The following is a 23,733-nucleotide window of genomic DNA, read 5'->3' as shown; positions in this document are numbered from 1 at the left end:
GTGTGCACTTTATAACCAGTGACTAATCAGCTCCAGATAGATAATGAGTAGGGACCAGTAAACACACAGGCTTTTTATTTTGCACTTGTAAAGGTGCATTTGATTTGAAAACGACTACGAGCGTGACGGTGCTCAATCGTTAGTTACAAATAGTTCCCCTCTGTTGAGTGAAGCTGTAAACAGTGGTTCTTGTGTGTGATTACATCTCATAGACATATTTCAGTTAGAATAGTGATTCAGCAAACACACGGGTATCACTGCCTTTCAAAACGAGTTACGTTACACGAGAGGTAAATACGAGATGAGCTGTAGGTTTCATGCACATCCTTAATGCTTTTTCTCTATTGTGTGACTGAGGCGTCTCCAGTGTCACTGCACACAATGCATTATTTAGTCCAGGTGACTTTTAATAAATACAAAGTGTGTCAAAACGTCTTGCTATGAATATTTTATGGGTTAAATCAATTGCCCTGCGTCAGCTGCGTAGGTTTGCATCAAGTTCAGCCGCTCTCTGAAGTGAGAAAGTCTATAGTTCATCTCTACTAAGTCAAGTCATTTATAAATATATGTATAAACAGAGTTTCCAAAGTAATTTTCAGAGCGTGGGGCCTCTCTGCCTGGCTCTGGATCTTCATGGCTCCATCTGTGACAGTCCCAGGGAAGCACCTGTACCCTCCAACTCCTCGGAAAGCTGAAACTTTGAAATATTGCTGTAAGCTGTGAAAATAATGTGTGTGGGTGCTAATAAATGTAAATCACTATACGTGAGTTGGCAGGAGGGAGACAGCTTCTGGGCAGATGGGATCACCCCCTGGTTTGTATTATAAACATTCTCACTCCTGTTCTGTAAAATCTCCTGTTAGTGCTTGATGCTCTGCTGTGAATGTTTACCTCTGATGACTCCAGGCTGGAGGACGATGGGTCCGGGTGTCCTTGTAATCGTGTGGGTGTGGGTTGTGGCTACAGAGGCCTCTGAATGGTGCTCTTTGTGTTTTTAGACATTACTGCAGATGATGGCGGTTCAGTCTCCTGCCAAAGAGGGAAAACACAGAAATTGGAATGAATGAGTTGGACCCTGAGATGCACGTTCCCATGCAGCCCTTGTAGCTGTCAGACGTGCTTTATAGCCCCACTGAGCTTCATCCAAGTAAGCTTTTAACATGCAGCAGCAAGTTTTCATTTCTCTCCAGAGCAAACAGATGGTGAAGGCATCTGATTAGATAACGTGAGAATACAAAACCGGCCGTCTGATTGTTCTCTTTAGTTTTGAATGATCAGAGCTTTGCATGACTGTTTAAATAGTTGCCATCTGGAAACACAAATACATGAAACAACTTGAGCTCTTAATCATGAAGGAAACAGACTGTTCCGAGTCCAATTCCACTAAAATGCTGCCGTTTCCAGTATGAGGGAACAGATCTGAACTGAGGCGTTCTGCAGATAAGCCCCGCTCTCGTGGAGCCTTTGACCTCATGATAAGAGGTCACAACGAGGTCTGAGGCTCCGGCTGCTTCCAGTGCTGCTCGTGATGGGACATGGATTTGGCTCTGCGCTTCATTAGCTGCTCTTTATTATAACCAAGTCTGGAGTTAATTTCAGGTCCCTCAATCAGAGTTAATTAGCTGGACGCTTTGGAGCTGCAGTGCATCTTGGGATCATATTTTGCTGGCCTTGGTTATTATGAGGTGAGGTTTACACCTGGGCATTGTGGGAGGACAGGAGACCAGCCTGTACGAAAGTAGCAGATTCAACCTCCTACACCCCATATTTATCTTATAGTTCATATAATTTGAATTTAAGTTCATCTGAAACATTATGCTTTCACTTGTACTTTTTGTCCTGTTTGACAAACCCTGATTGGAACAGCTCAAAGACACAGCGAGAGTATTTTATGACCCAGACTGTCATTAATATAGAAAGTGTGACAGAACGTGCTGGAGAGCAGAGGAAATAAGGACACAGTGGTTGTGAGGAGCAGTTCGTGAACACCGTGTCACCCACTAAGTCTGGGGCAAACTGGGTCCCAGTGTCATCGATGCAGATGCGGTGGTTCCACCGACGGTCCCCAATGAGCTACTCCCATTACAGCTCCGTGAACTCCCTTGCTGCAGCCGTGCTCGGGTCGCTTGCAGATAAACCGGAGGCCGCTGGAGACGCAAAGCACACCATCCATGTTAGGAGGGGGGGGGGTTCGCTGCCTCATTACCTCACGTGCACGCTGCACGTTTGGCCCACATTACCAGCTGAACGTCTGGAGCTGTGTGTAAAAATAATCCTCCGTCTCATCTCTGTTGTCTCGGACCAGGAGAAAGCTCGTGTTTCTGCTCATGTCCTGCGTTTCCCTCCTGATTCTCCTCAGTCGCTCTGAACACTGCTCACATATCACATACTGACCTGTCACACAGCATCAGCTTCAGACCTTAAAGCATCCACCCATGCCTAGACAGAGCTCTACTGTAAACACCTGTCATTTCAGCAGCATGTCCTGCCTTTTGAACACAGCAGGAAACGCTTCTGAGAGACACCAGTCTGCCCAGCGCTTATGTAACACTGACTTGTGGCTAAAGGGAATGCTCCAGGGGCTTAATCTACCCTGGCACCGTGGGTGTGGACGCTGTTCAAGAGCCCTGAGGGGACTAGAGGCTGTCAGCCCCACGTAACAGCTCTGACTTTACTGCTCGATGGAAACTTTAAAGGTCAAAACGGAGGTCAGACGGCGAAAAACAACAGCGTAATTACAGCAGTAGAAGGTGCGTCTGTTGGAGCTGCGGTGGGAAAGTGGAAGGAATGGATGGTAAAGCTGCTAAGTGGGGCTTTGGGAAGCAGTCCCCCGCCTCATTCCTTTTAAGCAACTGGTCAGAATTGGCATCCAACAGCGGGTGAGGGGGGTTTACTGGCAGAGCCCCGGCTCCAGTCGGCCTTTAATTCACTCCGAGCGCAAGGATGACAGAGAAGCGGAGACGCGGCAGCTTTTCCCAACAGCCGAGCGGGCCCCGTCCTCAGGAAGGCCAAAGAAAATGCCCATTCAGTGCCACATTAGCCGTGTGCATCCAGAGACGGGCCCTCGCCGCCTAATCTGCTCAGACTGTGTGCACAGCTGAGCGTCTGCTCTGTGAAAGCCTGAGCTCAAACAGGCAGAGCCAGCGGTGCAGCACTTCATTAAAACATTAGCAGCATGTGAATGGTCAGGTAAGTGGATTATCCAACACTCAGCATCCTTACGTGAGATACATAGGAAATATGCATCGAGAATGAATAAAACATAAAACAAAATTCTTAATATTGAGACTAGATGGGACATTAAGAGATGATTCATTTGATGGACCCGTGCCAACATGTTAATATTCATATACTTTCAGGGCCCTGCTGTTTCGCTTACGGTTAACATCTGTCTAGCATTCGTGACCGTGTTATTCTAACACACGTGAAAAAAAGAATTGTCCTTAATTCAAAGAAGCATTAACACCACATGCTGGAAAAACAGTTAACGGCAGCTGCTGTCAGGGTATTGTCTGTGTTTGCACCTGGCTCAACGGTGAGCGGGTCAACAGTCATTTATTTAAGTAGTGTCAGGTGTCAGAAAACAAAGAAGGAGCCTTGAGGAGGATGCCAGGTGGAGTAAAAGCTCAACAGGGCCTTTTTCAGGCCCGGCCCAGCACCTGAGAATCAAACCAGCATCCAACTGTGGGGGCCTAACATCAATAACAAACATATTCAAATGATTGTAATGCATTACTGAATGAATCGTAATTGAAACTGTTCACAGTTGCAGAGATCATAAACATGACTGTGATCAAACATTGTTTTCTTCTTGTGTTAATTATCCCCCCATGTTCACGTTAGGCTCATTGTTGTGCAGCACTGAGTCACTGGGCTCAGGGGCAGGTCAGTGAGCACAGAGCGCAGCCTGCATGTTTGTCCTCTCGCTGTGAGAGCGGCAGGTAAAGCAGGCAGACTGTTTGTCTTGGCCTGAATTCAGGTCATTCCACTCGCATTTTACTCGACTTCAATATTTGACCTCCTTTCTGAGCACAGAACCGTTCTAAGGTCCAAACATTAATACATGAAAGTAAAGGGAGCTTGGTGTGACTATAATAAATATCCTGTATCAGGTAAATCACATGCAAAGTCCACAAAAGGGATCACGGAGTACATGAATTTTGTTAAAGTGCTCCTGGGAGAACTCTGACAAACGATTTTCCAGGCTTTGTCTGCACACATGGCCAATACATCAAGATGGAAGAGACTGCAGCTTCGCGTTCAGGAAATGGACTCTCAAACAGCACAGACTTCTATCTGAGTGCAGCATCACAGACCAATTACTTTTCACCAATTATCTCCATCCGGCATGTTTAGGGTGAAAATGAGCTCCGAGTGGAGGCGGAGGGGGGTCGTTATCATAACGAGGCATCTTGGGCAAACGTGGCCCGGCTCAGGAGCTGAGAGCGAAGGAACACAATGTCCTGATGCTGAAGTGGCGGGGAACAGGCCCAGCGGGTGGATGTGGCCGGTCATTATCAGCAGACACGCTGCTTCAACCCACACACAATTATCAATTACTGTAACGACGCTTCCCAAATTCTCGAGTGGCCAGATAAGTGCAGGACAATTTTGCTCCCTTCCCATCAGGCCTGATTGCTGGGGCTCCACCAGCGAAGCCGCAGTTTAGAAAATCCAATTTCCCTTTAAGTGGAACTCAGCTCTGTGAATAGGAAGGGAAACGTAGGAAATGCTGCTTTTTATGCACTGTATTCTGACCGTACAGCACGTTCACGCCTATGAGCTATTTGCAGTCACCTATTAACCAAATTGCAGAAACACAACGACACCTGGCAGATTCGATTTCAAACCCAAACTCTCTGGGACACTGTGCACGGCCTGGTTTTACTTCAGTGGAGCGCAGCAGCGTGTCTGTGAGGGTTAGTCAGGTTTGACCTTGTTCTACATATTTAGAATACAGAGCAGAGAACCGGTTGTGCTGGAACAGGCTGGGAATCTGGGGTACTTTTTTTTTTATTGCAAATCATTGTACTGCGGTGTTTGTTACCAGCAGACCACACTGCTGCAGGCGTTGATGGACTCTGTATAAACTCCACTGTAATTTGGCTATTAGACCATAATACTGTGTGTTGTATGCTAATGCATGTTGTCTTATTGTACAATGTGAATCACGGTAGGCGTCAGTGTGCAGTGTGTGTTAGTGTTACTACAGTATGTGTGTGTGTGTTCATGTGCATGAGTCAAATGTCATGTGTAGTTATTAAACAAGTTAATGACACATTTCGAGTTAGTGAGTTTAGGGCATGAAAGCTCTGACACAAAGCAATAAATGTTAATACCCATGAGTCACCATGTTAAACTTATAACACACAAAAAGTATAGGAACAAAATGTTAAAACATAAAAAAATCACATCACAAATATGATAGTAATGGTATTAGATTAGATATCTACACACGCAGATACTGTATTAGTATAGATAATTCTATGTTATCCTGTTATGTTATAAATTTGTAATATTAAATAAAATAAATGATTAAATAAACTATAATTGGGTTTGCAGTATTTGGTGTACTTGTTTGTTTGTTTACATGCGCTTAAAGGAAACGAATAACTCGAGCATCTTATTTTGAAAGCTGTAACCGGAAGCAGCCGTTGCTCCTCTCACTAGCTTACCTGCCCTCCGTAAAATAAACCGGAGCAGTGTTTGTCTGCGTCTCCACACGCCGACGACACGAAGAGACGCGAGGAGCGCGAGGAAGACGTTTACGGTGAAGTGTTTGTGCCGCGGAGCTCGGTAAAGTTACGGCTTTGTGGATACGACGAATTCAACAGAGGAAAAACTCCGTCGCATGAAGGTTTCTGACGGAGCGCTTCGTCGTTCACGGTAGGTTTCTACCGCGTGTCCACTTTGAAGTAACTGAAGCAACATAAAAACACGCACGTTTGTTTAATGGCGTTTTAATTGTGTGCGTACACGTGTGCGGCTGTTAGAGATACTTGATATTCACGCCGTCACCTGCGCAGGTGTGTGACTGAACTCCGTTTGCAGCAAACTGACACGACTCGTAAACGTGGAGAGCGTAAAGTGGTTTCTGTGTTAAATAGACTGTAAATGTTGAAGAATCTTGAACCCGCCGGGTTTTATCGACGCCCGCATCAGACGTGCCTTGCTCAGTGGTTGTAGACATAACAGAGCATTTTGGATCCAAAGTCATTTCCTGGCCTGACTTCAGCTCTGGTCCAGATTTTAACTCGACAGTTTCCTCTTCAAAGTCTTTCCTCATGTTCCTCCACCTCATAAACAAATGGGAGCTTTGTAGTTTTTATCTTTTACTTCGTAATGGACGCTTGAATGTCTAAATGGCTGCTACCTTGTGGCTCACGCGACATTACCTCCCTCAGAAGTTATGTGATGTATGTGATGCATGTGATGGAGATGGATTTGAGGTATGAACTGAGTTCCTGTTTTTTTGGCTTTGTTCCATCCAGACTTTTTTTAAAGCGTCCATCATCCTCTGTGCCACATGTCCCGAAGACAACTGTGGCCAAATTCAGAACTGACAGATACATGAACTGTGACCCTAATTGAACAACAAGGGCTCAGTGGGTGAGTTGAAACCATGAATTGAATGAAGATGGAGCGACGTGCCATCGCCGCTGTAGTGGCCCAGTTTAAAGCCTGGGGTCCGCGGCGGGTCAACGTGTGCTTTGTGTACACAGTTCTGTTTGTTTATGACTGCTTTAATGGGACCCTCCTGGACTTTAGGGGACAGAGGAACACTTTGTGTCCAGGCTGTGTTTTCTGAGTGACCGTATGGGCTGTCCTGCCGCCGGCAGAGCAGGAACATGTGGGAATTCTTCACATGAATGACATTCCCTCTCCATCGCTGTCTGGCTGGACGCAGAGACACTCCCGAGTGTATTATTGGATTACCAGGTGCACTGTGGCACCACAACGCTCCAGCGTGTCTCCTAACTGAGTGTTTTACATGGAGGTTTGCTTGTTAGTAAGTTGGATGCTTTCTGGTGCACAGCAGCAGTGTTTATAGAAGACGCGTCCCAAGTGCACGCATTTCAGTAATGAGGTTTTTTAAAAAGCGCTGGGTTAATTTTTGTGTGCAGCGGCCTCATCTGTAAACAAGTGACAAGCAGCTGGAACGAGAAGAACAAACAAGCGCTCCAACCTTCAACCCTCAGATCTGCAGGACGTTGCCTTCAAATATATTCTGCATAAACACAAGCGGCGGTCAAGCGCTTACCTCAGCAAGTTGAAAGGGGGGGAACTGTAGCTCCAGCGCCGAGAGGCCGCCGTTTGTTTGCACTAATAATGTCTCCAGTGATTTTATTAGCACATGGCGAGCGTCCCCCAACATGCAGAGAAGCGCTGCGTCAGCATATCGCGTCCTTCGCTTCATCGTTTACGCCGTACGAATATTAAGACCGCTCGTGTTACAGTTGGGATTTCATAGCAGTTATTCTAATCTGAAACTGAGTTTAAATCTGCTTGTTCAAGACAATTAAGTATTTATTTACCATATATTGCAATAAGAGACATATAGGATAACAATATTACTTAAATCGCGGCTAGAATGATCTGACAAAGTTCAGTAAGTTGGAGGAATGTTTTATTGAATCATTCATCAGTGCGTTCGTCTTCAGGCAGCGTGTAATGGGTTTCCTGCTGCTGCATCTCCTGCCCTTGAGCTGTTTAAACAGAAGGTCAAGTCTGTATTAGGCAAAGCAACGTGTCCAAGAGAGAAACCTTAGAAGACAAGACAACAATGGGGACACGGTGGGAGGCGTTTAACTGTCAGGCAACATGAAGACTGCTCTGTTCAGCGTTCCTGAGGGAGCGTCGTGTCAGATGGAACGCTGATTTAGTCGGTTTCTGGGTTTATGTTTCATTGTGCCGCTGCTTGCTTACTGTAATTAGGGATGTTGCACAGTCTCCCACACCACACTATTCAAAACGGTCAGTAATAATGATTCTGTAACTGCGTGGTTTCCAAACAATGAATCATGAAGCACAACAGGCTCCAGCCATTTGTCTGTTTAGCTTCTAGATGACAGAAAGAATGAAAGTCCTATTTACCTTTTACATTTAGTTCCAGGAATTATGACTTAAATGTCTTCTGCCAAAAAAAACTATTTATGTCTAGTTGAACCCTTATGGGGGTGAAGCTGGCCCACTGCTTGCTGCTAAGGATTAACTGTAGTGTCATCACACACTGTGTAATACATAGGAAGTATGCTGAATCCACCACACATGGACTGTGTTGGCAAAACAAAGTGAGGCCTGTTGGTCGTGGTCTGTTAGTATTTCTGTTCCAATACAATGCCTTTCTGGTTTCTGGTTTCTCCGTCTATTGCTCGCTGTTTTCCAATTGTCCACGTGCTTTGTTTATTCTTAAAATACAGTATAATCATTATTTTACATTCTGTTACCATAGTTAAGATCCCAGACATTTTTAGTCTTATTCATATGTTAGAATCCCTGATCCTCTCTGAGACAGGGGGCTTTTAAATGATCTCGTCCCCAGGATTAGTTTGGTATTCTTGTCCTGCTCTGAATTTTGGGCACATCTGGACCGTGCAGCTGTTTTAGGGCACTGAGAAGCCAGGGCTGAGGTTTCAGACGTCACGTCCCCGAGCCTGGGAAAGGATGAGGGTTTTTTTGGTTGATATGAAGCCAAGTATGTGTCTGTGCTGTCCATATTTAATGTGCAGAGTATTTATCTCTAGACATCTCGCCTCACAAATTACCAAATTATAAGTTGGTGTCACAGGTGCATACTGTACATACCACAGGCTGTGGTGTTAAGTTATTAAAGCGATTAGTTCCCTGCTTTTCTAATTACTCTTCTCTGTGGACTGTGTAGTTGTAGTTAACTTTCTGGCTGTAGTTGGTTCTTAAATCTGAAGATTACTTCCTTTATTTATAACTGGGGGTTTCTGTTGGAACAAGATGCACCAATGACTAAAAATAACTGCCCTGGAACACTGCTCCATGATCAGAGCATTTTTTTTACTAATTACTCCCAAGTGTTTGCCCCCTTTTGTCACCTGTTGCTGAACAGTTTCCTGTAGCCATTTTGTGAATGATTTTCATGTAGTGATTTGATTTATAGGTGCATAAACGGCCCAGAACAGTCATTATTCTAAAGAAACAAAAAGGGACTTGAGTGTTGTTTGTAGAGATTATCTGGAAGTTGAGACAAAGCATCTTAAATTTATATCCTAGCAAACGATTACAGTAACTTTTCAGGATATTTGTTTTTTCACCGTTTATAGGATATTTTATTCGTCTCTGTCCTGACTGAGGGAAGAAAATGAGGGAAATATGGAGTAGCTGTAACACATTGGCTCAAACGTCTATTAGCTGGAGGATCAGGGCACAACTTTGTGATGTTTGGCCTTTTTCCCAAGTCAGAGCTCATGTCAAGAATTAAGTCATGTCAGGAAAATATTTGGCGTAGATGAGTAGCTTGTTGCATCATCTGTGTTCAGTTGTTAGAAGAAAAACAAGCATGAAAAGGAACAAACCCAGTTCCCATGAGCAGCTGTGATTAGTGATGGTAGTTAGTGTGATCATGACATTCACAGCTGCTGCAGGGAGGCCCATATGCGCTGATGTACAGTACAGGCCTGCAGCCTTCCTACTCCTCTCTTTTGTTCCCTCATTGCTCTCACCCAGTTTTTTTCTCGTCTCACTACCACTCATTTTCCCACTCACTTCAGCTGTGTCAACTGCCCAGGATCCTGCTGTAATCCATCTCACACATGACAAAACAAAGAAACAGAAAACAGGCATAAAGGTCAGCACTTGGAGATGAAGGGTTGACGGGTATATGGATTGAAAATGATCCTCGACAACGAAAAAGGAGCCTACATCCTGTTCATCTGTAGCAAATTAAGTGCAATGGGTTTCTTTTCCCGATAATGTTGTACCCGGCTTAACATTGCTAAAGTGAACACAGATGGGACTGGTCCGACAAACGCAGGTTTAAAGCAACCTCCAGCTTATTCAAACCTGAGAAAAGCAAAAGGACGACGTAGTAAGTACCTCGGACCTTCAAACCTTCTGTAATATCACATGTTTGAGTTAAAAACATTAGATGTACGGCTCCTTTGCTATTAAACTTAGTCTTGTATTATTAATAAGTAAAGTAATCATGAGTTGAGTCTGTCTGCAGATAGCAGTACAGTATGTAGCTGGACTTAGTAAGTGGGGCGACACCTCCCTGTTGGTTGTTTGGGTATTTTTAAATACTTTTCTCCTCGCTCTCTGTGTGATTTCTGGCCTGATTATTCTCCTTTTTAAGAGGCCCCGAGATGGACGACACACAAACACACTGTTCCTCAGTAAACACACATAATGTGACATCTGAGGTAAGCAACCGAAGACTCATCTCTGCCGGAGTGAAGGTCAGTGAGCGGAGAGGCTGTGGGGGACGCAGAGGTGAAGAGGTGCTAGGAACGAGCGCGAGGGTGCACATCAGATGCTACGTGGGTGGCGGACGCACGGCTGGGCAATAGTCGACGTCAGAGCATTGCATAAGGGTGACTCTGGAGTATTGAGCATGGAGAGCCGGCGGTCCTGCCTGCTCACTCAGGATCCATCATGGAGGCAGCGACGTAATTCTGTGCTGAAGCACAGAGGTGGCAGCACTATACTGTACTGTGCTTCCATGTGGTCCACAATATAATCCTATTATAGTGGTTCCTAAATAATTAACAGTCTTGATGGACACCGGACTAGTTATATTTAATTTCAGTGTTATTACAAAAATGCCTCCTCCTCACTGAGGGCTGTGAAGCCCCTCTTCCTTCCTTATTTCCCCCCAGTGAATGGAGCTGCTCTCAGTGGGAGCATGTTTCGGGTTTGGCTTGGATCTTCCTACACCAGGATCCTGCAGAAAGCTGTGCTGAACGCGATGCTTTCCATGTGTGCTGTCTGTCTGCTGTCCAAACACGCAGACATGCTTGTTTTCCCTGTGGATTCAAGTCCTGACTAAGTCACCGCAGCTAAATGAAAATGATTGCTCTCATTCAGACATGTGTTGATCCATCTACCTTCATGTCAACGGGCCAGTTTGCATGATGCCGCGCTTCCCTGTCTTTGTTCAGCGTGTGCTCTTGTCACCGTCTCGCTGGGTTTGTTGACTTGCCTGGAACCTCTGGCACACGGCGAAACGTTAAGATAATAAACCTGTGTGCTGTGGGGTGGAAGTGTTTGGACAGGGAAGAAGTGGAACGCCACCCTGTTCCTTAATAGCCTGTTGGCCTTGTAATGTGTGGTCACATGCCTTTGTGTGTGAAATACAGAACCCCATTTATCCTCATTACTGCCTCTGTTGTGAAGAGCAGTTTCCACCTCTGTTAGGACCGTATCCCATTTCATGCTTTTGCTGTGATTGAGCCTCAAGTCTTCTTTCGTGATGTTTGGATCAGTGTGTGTGAAAGATGTGACTCCTGATCCCATCAGCAGCCAGTTGGTTTTTGGTAGAAGGCCCAAAAGATTCAAAAAGACCAAGTTAATGAGTCAGTGAACCTTTTGCTGTCTTACAGTATTTTTCTTAGGCGCTGACGTCCTGCTCAGGTACATGTAGCCTGTTTGTCCAAATCGTAGCCTTTCCCTGTGGGACACCGGTGACCTGACTTAACTGCAGGCAGAAGGACCAAAAATCCCCCATCTGACCAAAACGCTGCAGGCAGATTATTGTAATCTGCGCTCCCCCTTCTTTACAGATAGATACAGATACAGATACAGTATGAATGTGTCCTGAATGACAAAGTGGGTTGACATCTACTGAACCTACTCTGGTTCGTTACTGAGCTCTGGCCAAATTGCTCATTGATTAACTTAATTGTTCTGTGTTCAAAGGCTTGAGATCGATGTGCACATGCTTTAAAGTCCTGTGGAATATTACAACTGGAGAAAACACAGAGGTAGAGAAAAATTACACATTTTAAAAATGCAGGGTGGAAATTAAAGTAGTTGAGGGCTACTGTGATGGGTGAAGTGTCACAATGCTGGTCTGTCCGGTCCTTTGGTGCACGTGCTCCTCCTTCTGCATCTTGCCCTCTGCTGTTTGGTCTTGTCTTTCACTAGGATTATCCCCTTCAGTGTGAAATAGCAGCGCAGGGGAGTGTCGGGCTTAAGTAAACACCTGTTTAGGAGCTGTACGTTGGTTGTGAGCCTTAAAGCAAATAATGAGTAAGTTATTGCCTGACCGGCTACACAGCGTATACTCTATGGCTTGGCAGCATCACAGTGTAGCGTTTAGGAAGCTGCCCTAAAGCCGCCTGGGTTGAGCTACATTACATGTGGGAAGCCACAGTCTCCTCAGCGCTGCCATCTGTTTGTAAAGCGCTAATACAGTAAGTTAGGAACAGATGGAAGCACCGAGGGCCTGCTAAGCTTTAAGTAAAGCCTCTACAGTTTGAGTGAAGCTGCAGGTGGTTGGTAACATTCATTGCAGGAAACATCCCCGATCCTGTGATGATGAGATCTGATGCACATCAGCAGTAGGTTAGTGCTCTGCCCTCAGGCTTCCCGGCAGGAAGCAGCCACAAGGAGTCTTTTTCTCAGCTGGATGATATTCTGGTTGAAGTAATATTTAGCGATTGTAAGATCCTCATGGCAGCAGAAGAATAGTTCGGTTTAACGACCTTTTTGGCGCTTTTCAGTCCTTTCTCACACTCGTCCACTCACATACTAATGTCTCTCTGTAATGAATTACAGATGGACCTTGTGCTTCCTTGCAGATGGCGGCCGTGTGCTTCTCACTGTGTCTTTTGGCATTTTTTCTAATCCTGCTGTGTTTGTTTTGAAGTTCAAACATTTTGTGACCTTAAATCACAGCAACCCTGTTCGGAAAGTGGTCCCTCACATCAGGGTTTCACTGTACCCCTGGACTGGTTGTTTGGTGGAGTGGGTGCTAGTTCTGTGTTGGGTATTCGTTTTGACATGGAAAATCCCCTCTCCCTCAACTCACGTTCCTGTCATCATGACTCAGATTTTCCTCTTGCTCCTCGACTACTGTAAACACAACTTGTCACATTTTAGGTTTTCCATCTCTGCACAGTTGCAGGAGTCTCAGTTTTTCTTTTCAGCCAGTTCACCAAGATGTATTTTGTATTTCACCCCCCAGAGTCTTCAAAGCACCAAAGAGACGATGAAGATCTGTTCGCCAACGTGAGTTCCTGAAATGCCCAGCCGACCTGTTGTACCCCATGCTTTTCCAAGACCTCCAGAAGCTGCAGATCGGGTGTAACTGACAGGTGAGTCAAGGCGTGTGGCTTAAATGTGAACACAAGTCTTTCTGTGATTACTGGGGACATTTTGATTGAGGATCCCCATGTAAAAGCCAGTTGGGGTTGTTAATTGATGCATCCTACTACAGTATGTGTGACACATTCCTGCTGTGCGGGTGATAGCAACAGATCTTAATCACGGGTAGGGTTTTGCTTTAATTCCAGAGCTGGAGCCGTAAGCCTAATCTCTTTGGCACATAATACACTAAATCAGTGTGGCCAAGTTGGCTTCCTTCCAGCTCAGTACAGCTCGTCCAGTTCGGTAGATTTATGATCAGACTTAGTAGGAGTAGTTGTTTCAATTTACAAAAGTCTCTCTCTCCTCCATCTCTTAATTTGTGTCTAAACTGATGAATCACCTCCTGTCGAGGGCTACTTTTTATTTTGGAGGTGTCTGTCGATTGCTTTGTGCCTTGGTGGATCACTTTGGAAGGAAGCGGTCCAGAGGGCCTGCCAGTCGAGCCCAGTTTTAGCTGGAGCGTCCCGTGGGAGTAATGTCTCTGCTTAGAGGTGATGGATGGCCTAGCTTTCTGTTGGTTTCTGGTCCCAGACGTGGGCTGTTGTTGAAGAAGACGGACAGGTTTTATGATAGATGACCACCTGCTGGGCGTCTGCTGCACCGTAGGTGCAGATAAGCTAGACTCGTGGCCTATCAACGAGCTCTTCACAACTAGGCACCCATGTTGGCTTTTACTTTACTGCTTTGGCCTGTAAGAAAACGGGTGACTCACGTTACCCCCCCCCCCCCAATGTCTATAAAGAAGTAGTGTTAATGGTGGCATTCACAGGGGAGGTTTCCAGCGTGCACTGGTGGCCTCAGGCAGCTGATGGATGGGGTTTGTCGTCCAGTGTTGGACCCGGAGCGGTTCCTGTTGCTTCGGCTGCACCAGGATGTGAGTCCACTTCTGGTGCATTCAGTGTTCTCCAGACCTCCCACTGGGTTGTGACCAAGAATGACCTTGAACTCCCTCCTCAGCCTTGCTTGAAGGACAAACTTGGTGCCTACTAGTGTGACCCAGTTATAGGAGCAGGGAGAGAGGGACAGATCCGTAGCCTACTTTACTCTGAGCTCCAACTGCACCATCTCGTCTGGCCGTTTCTCTTTTTCATTAATTTTGGCCAGATGGTGGATTACAGGTCAAGACAAAGGCTGAATGCTGCTACTGTCACGCATGAATAAACCGACTGCTCACCCAGGATGTTAAACTCTGTTATCAAGATGCAGGATCTTTATAGGTTTATGCAACAGATCAAATGACAACTTATTTCTTAGATAATGAATCTTCTTCCTTAAAGCAGTGGTAGATCCAGTTTTTCATGTCTCTGTTTACATTAGGAATCCATGTGTTACACAAATGTCACTCAGACCTTTTCTCTCGTTTTTGTATTTAAAATACTCTGATCAAGACTCATTTGTATCTTCTAGGTAAGATGATATCCTCAGGCAGATCCTTTCTGTTGCTTTGCCTTTCAAATTTGTTTGAAATGAGCAAACCAGAATAGCTCCAACCAACCCCTCGCCTTCCTTTTCCTTTCTGTTCCCCTTTCCAACCTGATAAAGGCGGTAGAGGTCTCTGTAGAGTGTACTTCTGTGGTCATAATGTTGGAGGAGGAGTGGAGCAGGGAGAGGTGGTGTATCTGTCAGATACGCTGAACCGGGTGAGGAGGAGGAGGTGGGAGGGCAGGCAGGGGGGCACGAGAGGAAGGGAGAGGAAGGGGAGGGGACTGGTTTCCCATTCACACTGGTGGAATTTGGCTTAAGAATGAGTTGCTTTTTATTGGGTTAGGGAAGTTTTCCTCTGGAGGGCTGGTCAAAAACCAGCACCAGGAGAAGGGGAACATAGTGTTTAAGCGGCTGAAGCGGAGGAGCTGGTCCAACAGGACACAGATATGCAGGGGATGCACTGGGGTAAGAAACTGAGGAGAAGAACGTTGGAGAATGAGGAAGTTGACGTTAGTATGTGGAGCATGAAGGTGGGAGAGAGGTTTGGTTAGGCTGTTTACCCACTGCTTGACCTGTACCGTCACTGTGAAAGAATGTACAGCGTCACAAGATTAGGAGTTAACGGAGGCAAGTTCATTAATACCAATAAACACGGTAGTTTAAAGAAAATTGATTCTCAATTGAAGGTTTGTTAAAAGTAAAGACTTCCTTAAAATGTGACATTTATTATTTTAAAATCTAATTGACTGAATATGACTTCTTAACATTTTATGAACTAATACAGAAATTGTCAGAGTATTTGATAATATCTATTTGTTGCAACCTTTTACCTGCATAAGCAGCTGCCGTCGACCTTTTATTGCTGACCCTCATGAAAACCTATTAAACACCGTGATTATATCAGACCTTCCTGTAAGTCTCAGTACAATGATTAAATCATGAAGTCATGATATACCATCACACTCCTATACAGCCTGATAACCACGGATATGCCGCAACATGTACTGTATTCACCTTTTTTCATTAGTTATTGCTTAAATGCTGGTTATTTTTATTTGTGTGGTCTGAAACTTCAGGTCAAACCATTTTCAGACTTCATCTTAGTATTGGTTACTTGTCTAAATGTTTAATTGACAGTCAGATAATTGTGTGCTGCAGTCCTGGTTACGATCATTAACATTATTTGTTAAGGTGTCTGCCTGTGGAAAGGTAGGTTGTCTCTAAACTAAAATAGCTTTGTCACACTTTCGCTCTTATGCTCCACTTTCCAAAGGGAAGAAGTTGAACGCGGAGGTGGGAGGGGGCGGCAGAAATGAGTGGGATTCAGAGGTTTGGGCTCAGAGATGGGGAGTGGAGGAGGGGATCTCCAGATTAATTTGTTTTTTCCCCCTCTTCCTCCTTTTATTCTGCCTCTGCTTTGTTCTGCCCACCTTCTACCTCCAGTCAGAGGTGGTGTTGCTTTCACTGCTTTCACCATCTTTCACTTTTTTCACCTTGTGTGAGGAGTATTTATAGGCGCTCACCTCTGTGGCTGGGACTGGGTGTTTATGGTGTGTCACTAACAAAGAAGGATTTAGTTCTGGCTTTCAGTTTGTCTCAAAGCAGGTTTGTGTGACGTTGCAGGCGGTGAACTCTGAATACTGTATCTCTGTGAAGGGCTTTGACGCTGTTGGCGTCTAATTGCTGGTCTCAGATGAAAGGTTGGCCAACAAGCCAATGAATGTCATTCTCATGTATCTAGAGGCAATGCTATAATGAATACACTCCTGTTACTGGAGGGACCTCTCTGTCCATCTGTGAATTCAGCAATGAGAGCATATATTGGTTCATCTGAACTGTTATGGCTCCTACTTTATCTAAATAAGATACTGCAGCGCAGAACGAGAGGAGGAGTTTTATGACCCTTTCAATGTAAATAATGAATATGAACACTTTTCACAACTGTCTTGGCACAGATGGATGTCAACTTTAGAGCAGGTTCATACATCATCTGATGCTCAAATGAGCCACACCTGTTAAAACCAAACAGTCCTCTGCAGAGCTTTAAATCTGTACAACTGTGGATGTGATTGATGAGACATTGGAAACCGTGTCTGTCCAGACACTGACCAGTGCTCAATCTGACCGTGTTGAGTCTAAACTCTCATTAGCTGGTGCCTGCACATTCCTGGAGCCGTGGGAGTGACTGGGTCCGTCTGTCTGCTGCCCGACTGAGGGGCACTAAAACCTTCAAGAGCTTTCCCAGACAGAAACGGTCAGCTGACACCACAGACACAGTCACAGTATTAACATATATCTATGAAAATAAGGCAATAAAATGGTCAGCTGACACCACAGACACAGTCACAGTATTAACATATATCTATGAAAATAAGGCAATGAAATATTTCCCAGGAATTACTTTTCTGTACTTCTTTCTGTAAAAGCGGAGATCTTTGGGACCTTTGTTCAAAGCTGAAGTAAAAAAAATATTTGAAGGTCTGATGTAGAGACTTTTTTATAATGTCGACGTGTTGTTCACCAAACAATCATTTTGAAAAATATTCTAGAGACAGACTTAGTGGGTTATAGCCATACTATAATTAATTTGCACCGCATAATACAAATATTATCTCCATTCATTTTTCCGCCTGGTTGTCATGGATCCTTCCATCAGTCATAGTTTAATGTCCATTCATCTTCCATTAAACCAACTAGGGGTGTTTAGAATATTGTCAAAGCGGTAAAACTCCCAAAGGCTTTAAGATGCTAAGGAGGGGTCCCGGCCTCCCTGTCAGCCCCGTGACCCTCCCCTCCTTTCTCTTTTTCATTTGAGGCGCTGGTCTCTATGACGACAAAGGGAAAGCGGGACTGCATGAACATGATGCAGGCTTTAAAAACCTATTTAGTGCCTCAGGCTTCCCGTGCTAGAGCCTCAGCACAGCTTCAGTCATCTTGAGACCGGAGGGATTAGAGCTCACTCACTTGGTGGAGAGTTGGATCAGAAGTTTTAGGACAACGCTTTTAGACACATTTACATAAATTTTATGCCTGAACGTTACAGAAATTCTCAAAAGTTTGGGTTGAGATCATATTGTGGCTTCACACTTACATTATAGAAGGGAAAAGTTGAAACAGTGCATAGAGAAACTGCTAATTCTACATATAATTAAGTATAATACAGTAATTAACTGTTTTGTTTTGTGACAATAGTCATATTTGTTGCAGTAATGAAACCAAACGATCCCAACAAAAGCTGCTGTGCTCCATTTGTTTTCATATCATTCCAACATATTGAAGGACGGGATCAGTCTTCGCCTGTTATGGTGGCGCTAAGTAGGGATAAGCCAGATTTGAGGGTGCTAATTAACATGTGGTAATCACAGTTAAAGTGCAGCAGGAGCCTCGTAGGCTCTCTGTAAACTTGGCAGGTTAGAAGACGACTTGGCTTGGCCCTGCTGTGGAAATGTGTCTGGCCAGAATGCAGCCCTCCATTCACCTTATTAGCAGCCTTCAGCGCTAATTGGACAGACGTCTTCATCTTCTTTAGGCTTTCCCCTCTTCAGGGTGTCAGCTGGGGCAGAGGTCAAGAGGGAAAGTCCCAGCCTGCATTCATCAATTCACTGATGGTAAAGAAGCAACAGCACGTGACTGTTGAGTGACTTACTGCAATTACAGAAGCTACATGAATATTCATTTATTAGATAAAACGCACATCCATAAATTAATGTTTTCACATGTTTAACTGAAATCACTTTGTATTCCTGCACTTAATAGATGATACAAAAGGTTGAAACTAATAGAACATAGCTCCTCTGGTGCACTTTCATTGTTTAACCTGGACATTCTACATATCAGTCATATCTTTGGGACCTGCCGGACGAGCTCGAAACTCAAGACCAGGACACACCCATCAGTTGGACTTCCCCATATTCTGCGTCTCAACTGATTCTGATGTCAGTGTTGTTGTCGGAGCGCCATGACCTCATCCTCATGCATCCTGTGGACTATTGTGTTCACACAACACTCAGCTATTCACCATGCACGAGGCAGACTGCTGCTTTAATAGGTTCTGTTCTGTGTGGATAGTGACGTGGGTGTTTAGCAGCCGATGAACACCGTCAATGTCAAATATACGCAGCTCACACGTCTGGAGTGGCGTCTCAAGTTCAGGCTGTCTCCTTTTTCTTTGTGGCATTCTTCGGTTTCGAACCTTTGCTTCTTCCTACGGCTGATGAGATGTGTGGAGACAGAGGCCTTTGTTGCTGTCAGGGAAAATGCCAGCATGTTAGAAGCCATTTTACATCTCATTTGAAAAGAGACCCTTTTCTCCTGCTCCCTCACGCTCCGAGCCCAATGCCTCAAGCCGTGTTTGTGCTGCTTGAGTGGGCTTAATGAATGGCCCGACCCGGCTCTGTGTGTGGGCCGGCCTGCTCTTACAGGGCAGTTGCCTCAGTTTACTGTATATCATCTCTGTTTTGCCTGTGTCATAGTCAATGAGCTCCACTGTGTGCGTCTGACACAGTTCCTTGAAAGCAACCATGCGGAGGCTTAGAAACACGGATCATCCCTTTTATCAGCATCTGGGGAAAACCAAACCATTTCAGAGAATGTGTCACCAGCTGCTTTAGTAACCGCAGCTACTGCTATCAGATGGAACGCGCTAAAACCTCTTAATTTTGCTCCACAGAGCGTGTGACCTCTCTGAGCTGCCACCATGGCCCTGGTTCAGGCTCTTCCTGTGTCTGCTGAGCACCACAGCCCAGGCGTCGTGGGAGGAGCACGCAGACGACACCGTTCTGGCCCTTCGCCACCCATCACCCTACCCCCGCCCTCCGCTCTGGATACGATGGGCTCAGTCAGCAGCCTCATCGCCGCCCGCCCCGGCCCCTATCTGGACCACCGCTCTGGTGTTGAGCTGGGAGCCAGAGCCCGGCGGCCCACACCAGGAGCTCCCTGCCTGGGCTCAGAGTCCCCCCAGGACCCCCTGATGCACAGCGTCCCACCACTGAAGAAACAGGGCTCCAGTGCATCCATCAGGGGGCTGGAGAAGGAAAGCGGGAATGGGAACTATACGTATCTGAAAGAGGAGTACTTGGGGGACTGGAATGACAACCACGTGACTCATGCCAGCCCAGGAAGTGATGCAGACGAGACTAAAGACGAATCAGGGCTGAATGGGAATATGGGGGCACCTCCACCCAAACTGATCCCGGTGTCAGGAAAACTTGAAAAGGTAAATGATTCAGGTTTTATTGAGACAACACAATTATAAACGAATGCATTTAACATAAACGTGATGTTACGTTCTCCTCTAGAACATGGAAAAAACAGTGCTGCGACCAACCGCCTTCAAACCTGTAATCCCCAAGAGCCGCAACTCCATGCAGTACCTGTCACCTCGCCACGGCGTCAGCGTGTCAGAAAACCAAAACAACTTGAATCTGCTCAGCCCCACTCACACAGAGATGTCGCCGTCCTGCTCGGAGAAGCGCAGCTCTTTCAGCGGAGCCCGGAACGGCGGCGGCGGCCAGTCCTGCTCCCTGTCCGACTCTGGACGCAACTCCCTGGCTAGCCTCCCTCCCTACGGCAACACCGGCTACAGCTTTGTGTCTGCGGAGGCCTCTGTTGGTCACCTGGAGCCCATGAAGAGCGCTCCCGTCAGCGCCAACGCACACTCCAACTCCGACAGCGGGCGCTCCTCCTCCAGCAAGAGCACGGGCTCCGGCTCGATCAGCGGCAGGGGGCAGCCCCTGTCCGACAGCGGGTCCGGCGGCCGCTCCCCTGGGCCGGTGGAGGGTTACGAAGGAGTGGTGAGAGACCTGGAGGACAAACTGAGGGAGAGAGAGCTGGAGCTGCAGCAACTCAAGGAAAACCTGGATGAGAATGAAGCTGCGATTTGTCAGGTGGGGAGATGGTACCGCCCGCGCTGCACTCAGCACTTCACAAACGACTTGATTTAATGAATCTGAACGGCTTTGTGTCGTCTTAGGTTTATGAGGAGAAGCAGAAGCGCTTTGAGCTGGAGCTGGAAGAGCTGAGGCAGAGCTGCGCCACAAGGATGCAGGTGGCATCTCAGAAAGCCCAGCGGGCTCAGCAAGTGCTTCAGCTCCAGGTCAGAGTCAAACACAGGCACCACGTGTGTTCAGCCCTGCAGACAAAGCGTCTGCAGCTGCTCCCAGCGTTTTTAACGACACTAACTTGTGTCTTCAGGTTTATCAGCTCCAGCAGGAGAAGAAGAAGCTGCAGGAGGACTTTGCTCAGCTTCTGAAGGAGAGGGAGCATCTGGAAGAGCGTTGTACCTCTTATGAGCACGAGAAGATCCAGCTGGGACCTCGACTGGAGGAAACCAAGTGGGAGGTGAGCAGCACTCATTGTGTTTCTTAGAGAACTTTAGGTCAACAGTGACAACCACACTGATGTTTATTCAGGTCTATCAGCAATAATTCAGACTTGATGAAAAGAAATGCAACTTGACTTAATTACTTTTTGTGCAGTTCATTCATGCACAAAGGGAACATGCAAAGTGTCCTATTGATAATGTCATGAAAGAAACAGGCTTTAAATAAGATTTTCCCTCAGGTTGAAGTAAAAGAAGCAACTCAGGCAACAACACACACTTTATTAGCTCCAGACACAGATCATTGATTGAATTGATTTCACTGCTCTTTGAAATAATTAATCATGACACAAAAGGTCCTGGGCACTCATTGTGTGATTCAGCTGTTATAGCGACGTAAGATGTCGTTTGCTAATCTGTGGTCACTGGTGTGATTTAACTGGGTGGTTCACTAGGCCATAAGTCATTTAGCCCCAACACCCAGTGTCTTTAGACACCAACTGTAGACAAATGCATGGGTACGTAGCATCAATGGTGCCGCTTCTGTCCCCTCAGGTCTGTCAGAAGTCGGGGGAAATCTCGTTGCTGAAGCAGCAGCTGAAGGAGGTGCAGGGAGAGTTGTCTCAGCGCGTCGGCGAGATCGTCTCACTGCGGGGTCAACTCCGAGAAGCCCGTGGGGAGCTGACAAACACCCAGGTCCTGCTGCAGGAGGCCCACGGCACCACTCGCACACGGACGCTGGAGCTGGAGGTGTGTGAAAACGAACTCCAGCGCCGCAAGAGCGAAGCGGAGCTGCTCAGAGAAAAGCTGGGACGTCTCGAGGGCGAGCTGGCGAATCTCCGAGATTCCTCGGCCAATCAGGGCCCAGGAAACAGACAGTGCCAGGTGTTTCAGGAAGCCGAGGAGCACCTGCTGGCCTATGAGAGCGACGAGGCCAAGGCCCAGCGGCAGAGCAGCACGGAGGCGCTGCAGAGCATGAAGACGCAGATGGACAGGATGCGGGCGGAGCTGGTCTACGAGCGCCAGCGCTTCCAGCAGCAGGCGGAGAGCTTCGAGGAGGAGCGCAAGATATGGCACGAGGAGAAGGACAAGGTGATCCGCTACCAGAAACAGCTGCAGCAGAACTACGTGCAGATGTACCGCAGGAACCGGGAGCTGGAGCAGCTGCTGCAGGAGCTCAGTCAGGAGCTGGACAGCAGAGAGGAGGACGACGGCAGCGGCAACGAGATCAACTTCGATGAGATCGCTGCAACGGAAATCTAGCTTTGATTTGCACTCCCACCCCCGTCACAGAACAAATGTCAAACATCAGCCTCGTTTAACGCCGCCTCATTGGTCCCACTTTAAAGGCCAGTGACCGGCTAGTTCCCCCGCTGACGTCTGTGTCTGAAGCAAAGCTCTTCACATTTAAGCGTCCGTGGGTGATTTGTTGTGTGTGAGTAAGTTCACCTTTCACTCTTCGCCTCGTGTGTTGGTTATGACTCTGCCTCCCTGCTGGCTCTAGCGCTACACTCCCACTCCATTGGCCGTCAGCTCTCATTAGTAGTTCCCATTGAGCTGGAGCCCACGCTGCTGTCAGTGGACGTGGGACACCACGCATTCAACGTGTCAGAAGTGTTTCACAGCGAGCGCTTGTCCGCCTCTCACTGATCCTGTATATAGTTTATACACTGATGTAAGCTGCATCATCAAACGTTACATTAATAGTCTATTCAGAATAAACTACATAGGGTTAACATCTATGTGAGCACACACCTGATGTGTTTGAGGGAAACTAGAACGAACACCGTAACGTCCTGAGTGCATCTCTGCTGCACAGACAGATGGAGGCCTTTAATAACAGTTCAACTAAACGCCTACTGTTTCAGTGCATCAGTGGCTTTTACGCTTAGCTTAATAATGGCCCATTCTGAATGGAAATTTTGGATTTTCAGACAAGGTTTAAGTCTGAGTGAGCTGAAATTAAACACCTGACAGATAAACAGAAAGGCTCCACAGAACAGAAATCATGATCCGACTCTTACCTTCATGGTCTCATTTGACTTGGCTCCTCAGCCTTGAACGTCGCACTGATCCTGACGCAGTGAGGCCGAACTGGGGGTGCAGCGGTATCGCTCCCACCCCAGTGCTTTAAACTCTGGCTCCAGGTACTTGAAGTTAACGTATGTTCTAAATGAAAGCAGTCTAGACATGAGGCCAAAGCAAACCAACACATGCGCTTGTATCTGACTGCAGCGCGTGGGCGACGTGTTACTAAGACTATTCTAACTGGCCCTGAATGACACACGACTGTTCCTCCACCTTCCTTTAAAAGAGGACTTGTTTGAACACTTACGTCCCTGCACAGCAGATCAAACGTTTGGTGCCCGTGTAAATAAATCACATCCGTTTCCACAGATTAAAGCCCATTGAAGGAAAACAAACAGCCACTGTGAATAGACCAAAGCGATGTTGCACATGTTATATTTTGCTCCTGCAGTGCAGACCAACGTCTGTATATACATGTTTGTGTGGATGTTTGTTCTGGCTCCTCAGTATAATTTTATAACTCACAATATTTGTATGAAGACATTAAATGTATATTTTCATGCTGTACATTTCTTGAACAAGCCTATTATGTTTTTAATTAAAACAAAACCAAATCCAGCAGC

The 23,733-nt window shown here is 46.3% G+C and overlaps 1 protein-coding gene and 1 long non-coding RNA gene across 2 annotated transcripts; one reads left to right on the top strand and one right to left on the bottom strand.

Moving 5' to 3' along the window:
* Positions 1-47: 47 nt before the first annotated feature.
* LOC114845506 (uncharacterized) lies at positions 48-5,815 on the bottom strand. The gene is made up of 3 exons (XR_003783901.3): positions 5,676-5,815; positions 892-1,029; positions 48-697 (listed from the first exon to the last, which is right to left on the bottom strand). It is a non-coding gene; the product is annotated as an uncharacterized LOC114845506 (long non-coding RNA).
* Positions 5,714-23,728, top strand: LOC114845503 (leucine zipper putative tumor suppressor 2 homolog). Its single transcript, XM_029133593.3, has 7 exons — positions 5,714-5,886; positions 13,157-13,286; positions 19,433-19,978; positions 20,061-20,648; positions 20,735-20,857; positions 20,956-21,102; positions 21,638-23,728. Exons 3-7 carry the CDS (start codon positions 19,460-19,462, stop codon positions 22,343-22,345), a joined length of 2,085 nt encoding a protein of 694 aa, XP_028989426.1. The 5' UTR covers positions 5,714-5,886; positions 13,157-13,286; positions 19,433-19,459; the 3' UTR covers positions 22,346-23,728.
* Positions 23,729-23,733: the final 5 nt, after the last annotated feature.

This window comes from Betta splendens, chromosome 19 (genome assembly GCF_900634795.4).
Source record: "Betta splendens chromosome 19, fBetSpl5.4, whole genome shotgun sequence".
In the NCBI taxonomy this organism is placed as follows: domain Eukaryota; kingdom Metazoa; phylum Chordata; class Actinopteri; order Anabantiformes; family Osphronemidae; genus Betta; species Betta splendens.
This window is presented reverse-complemented; position numbering and strand designations above follow the sequence as displayed.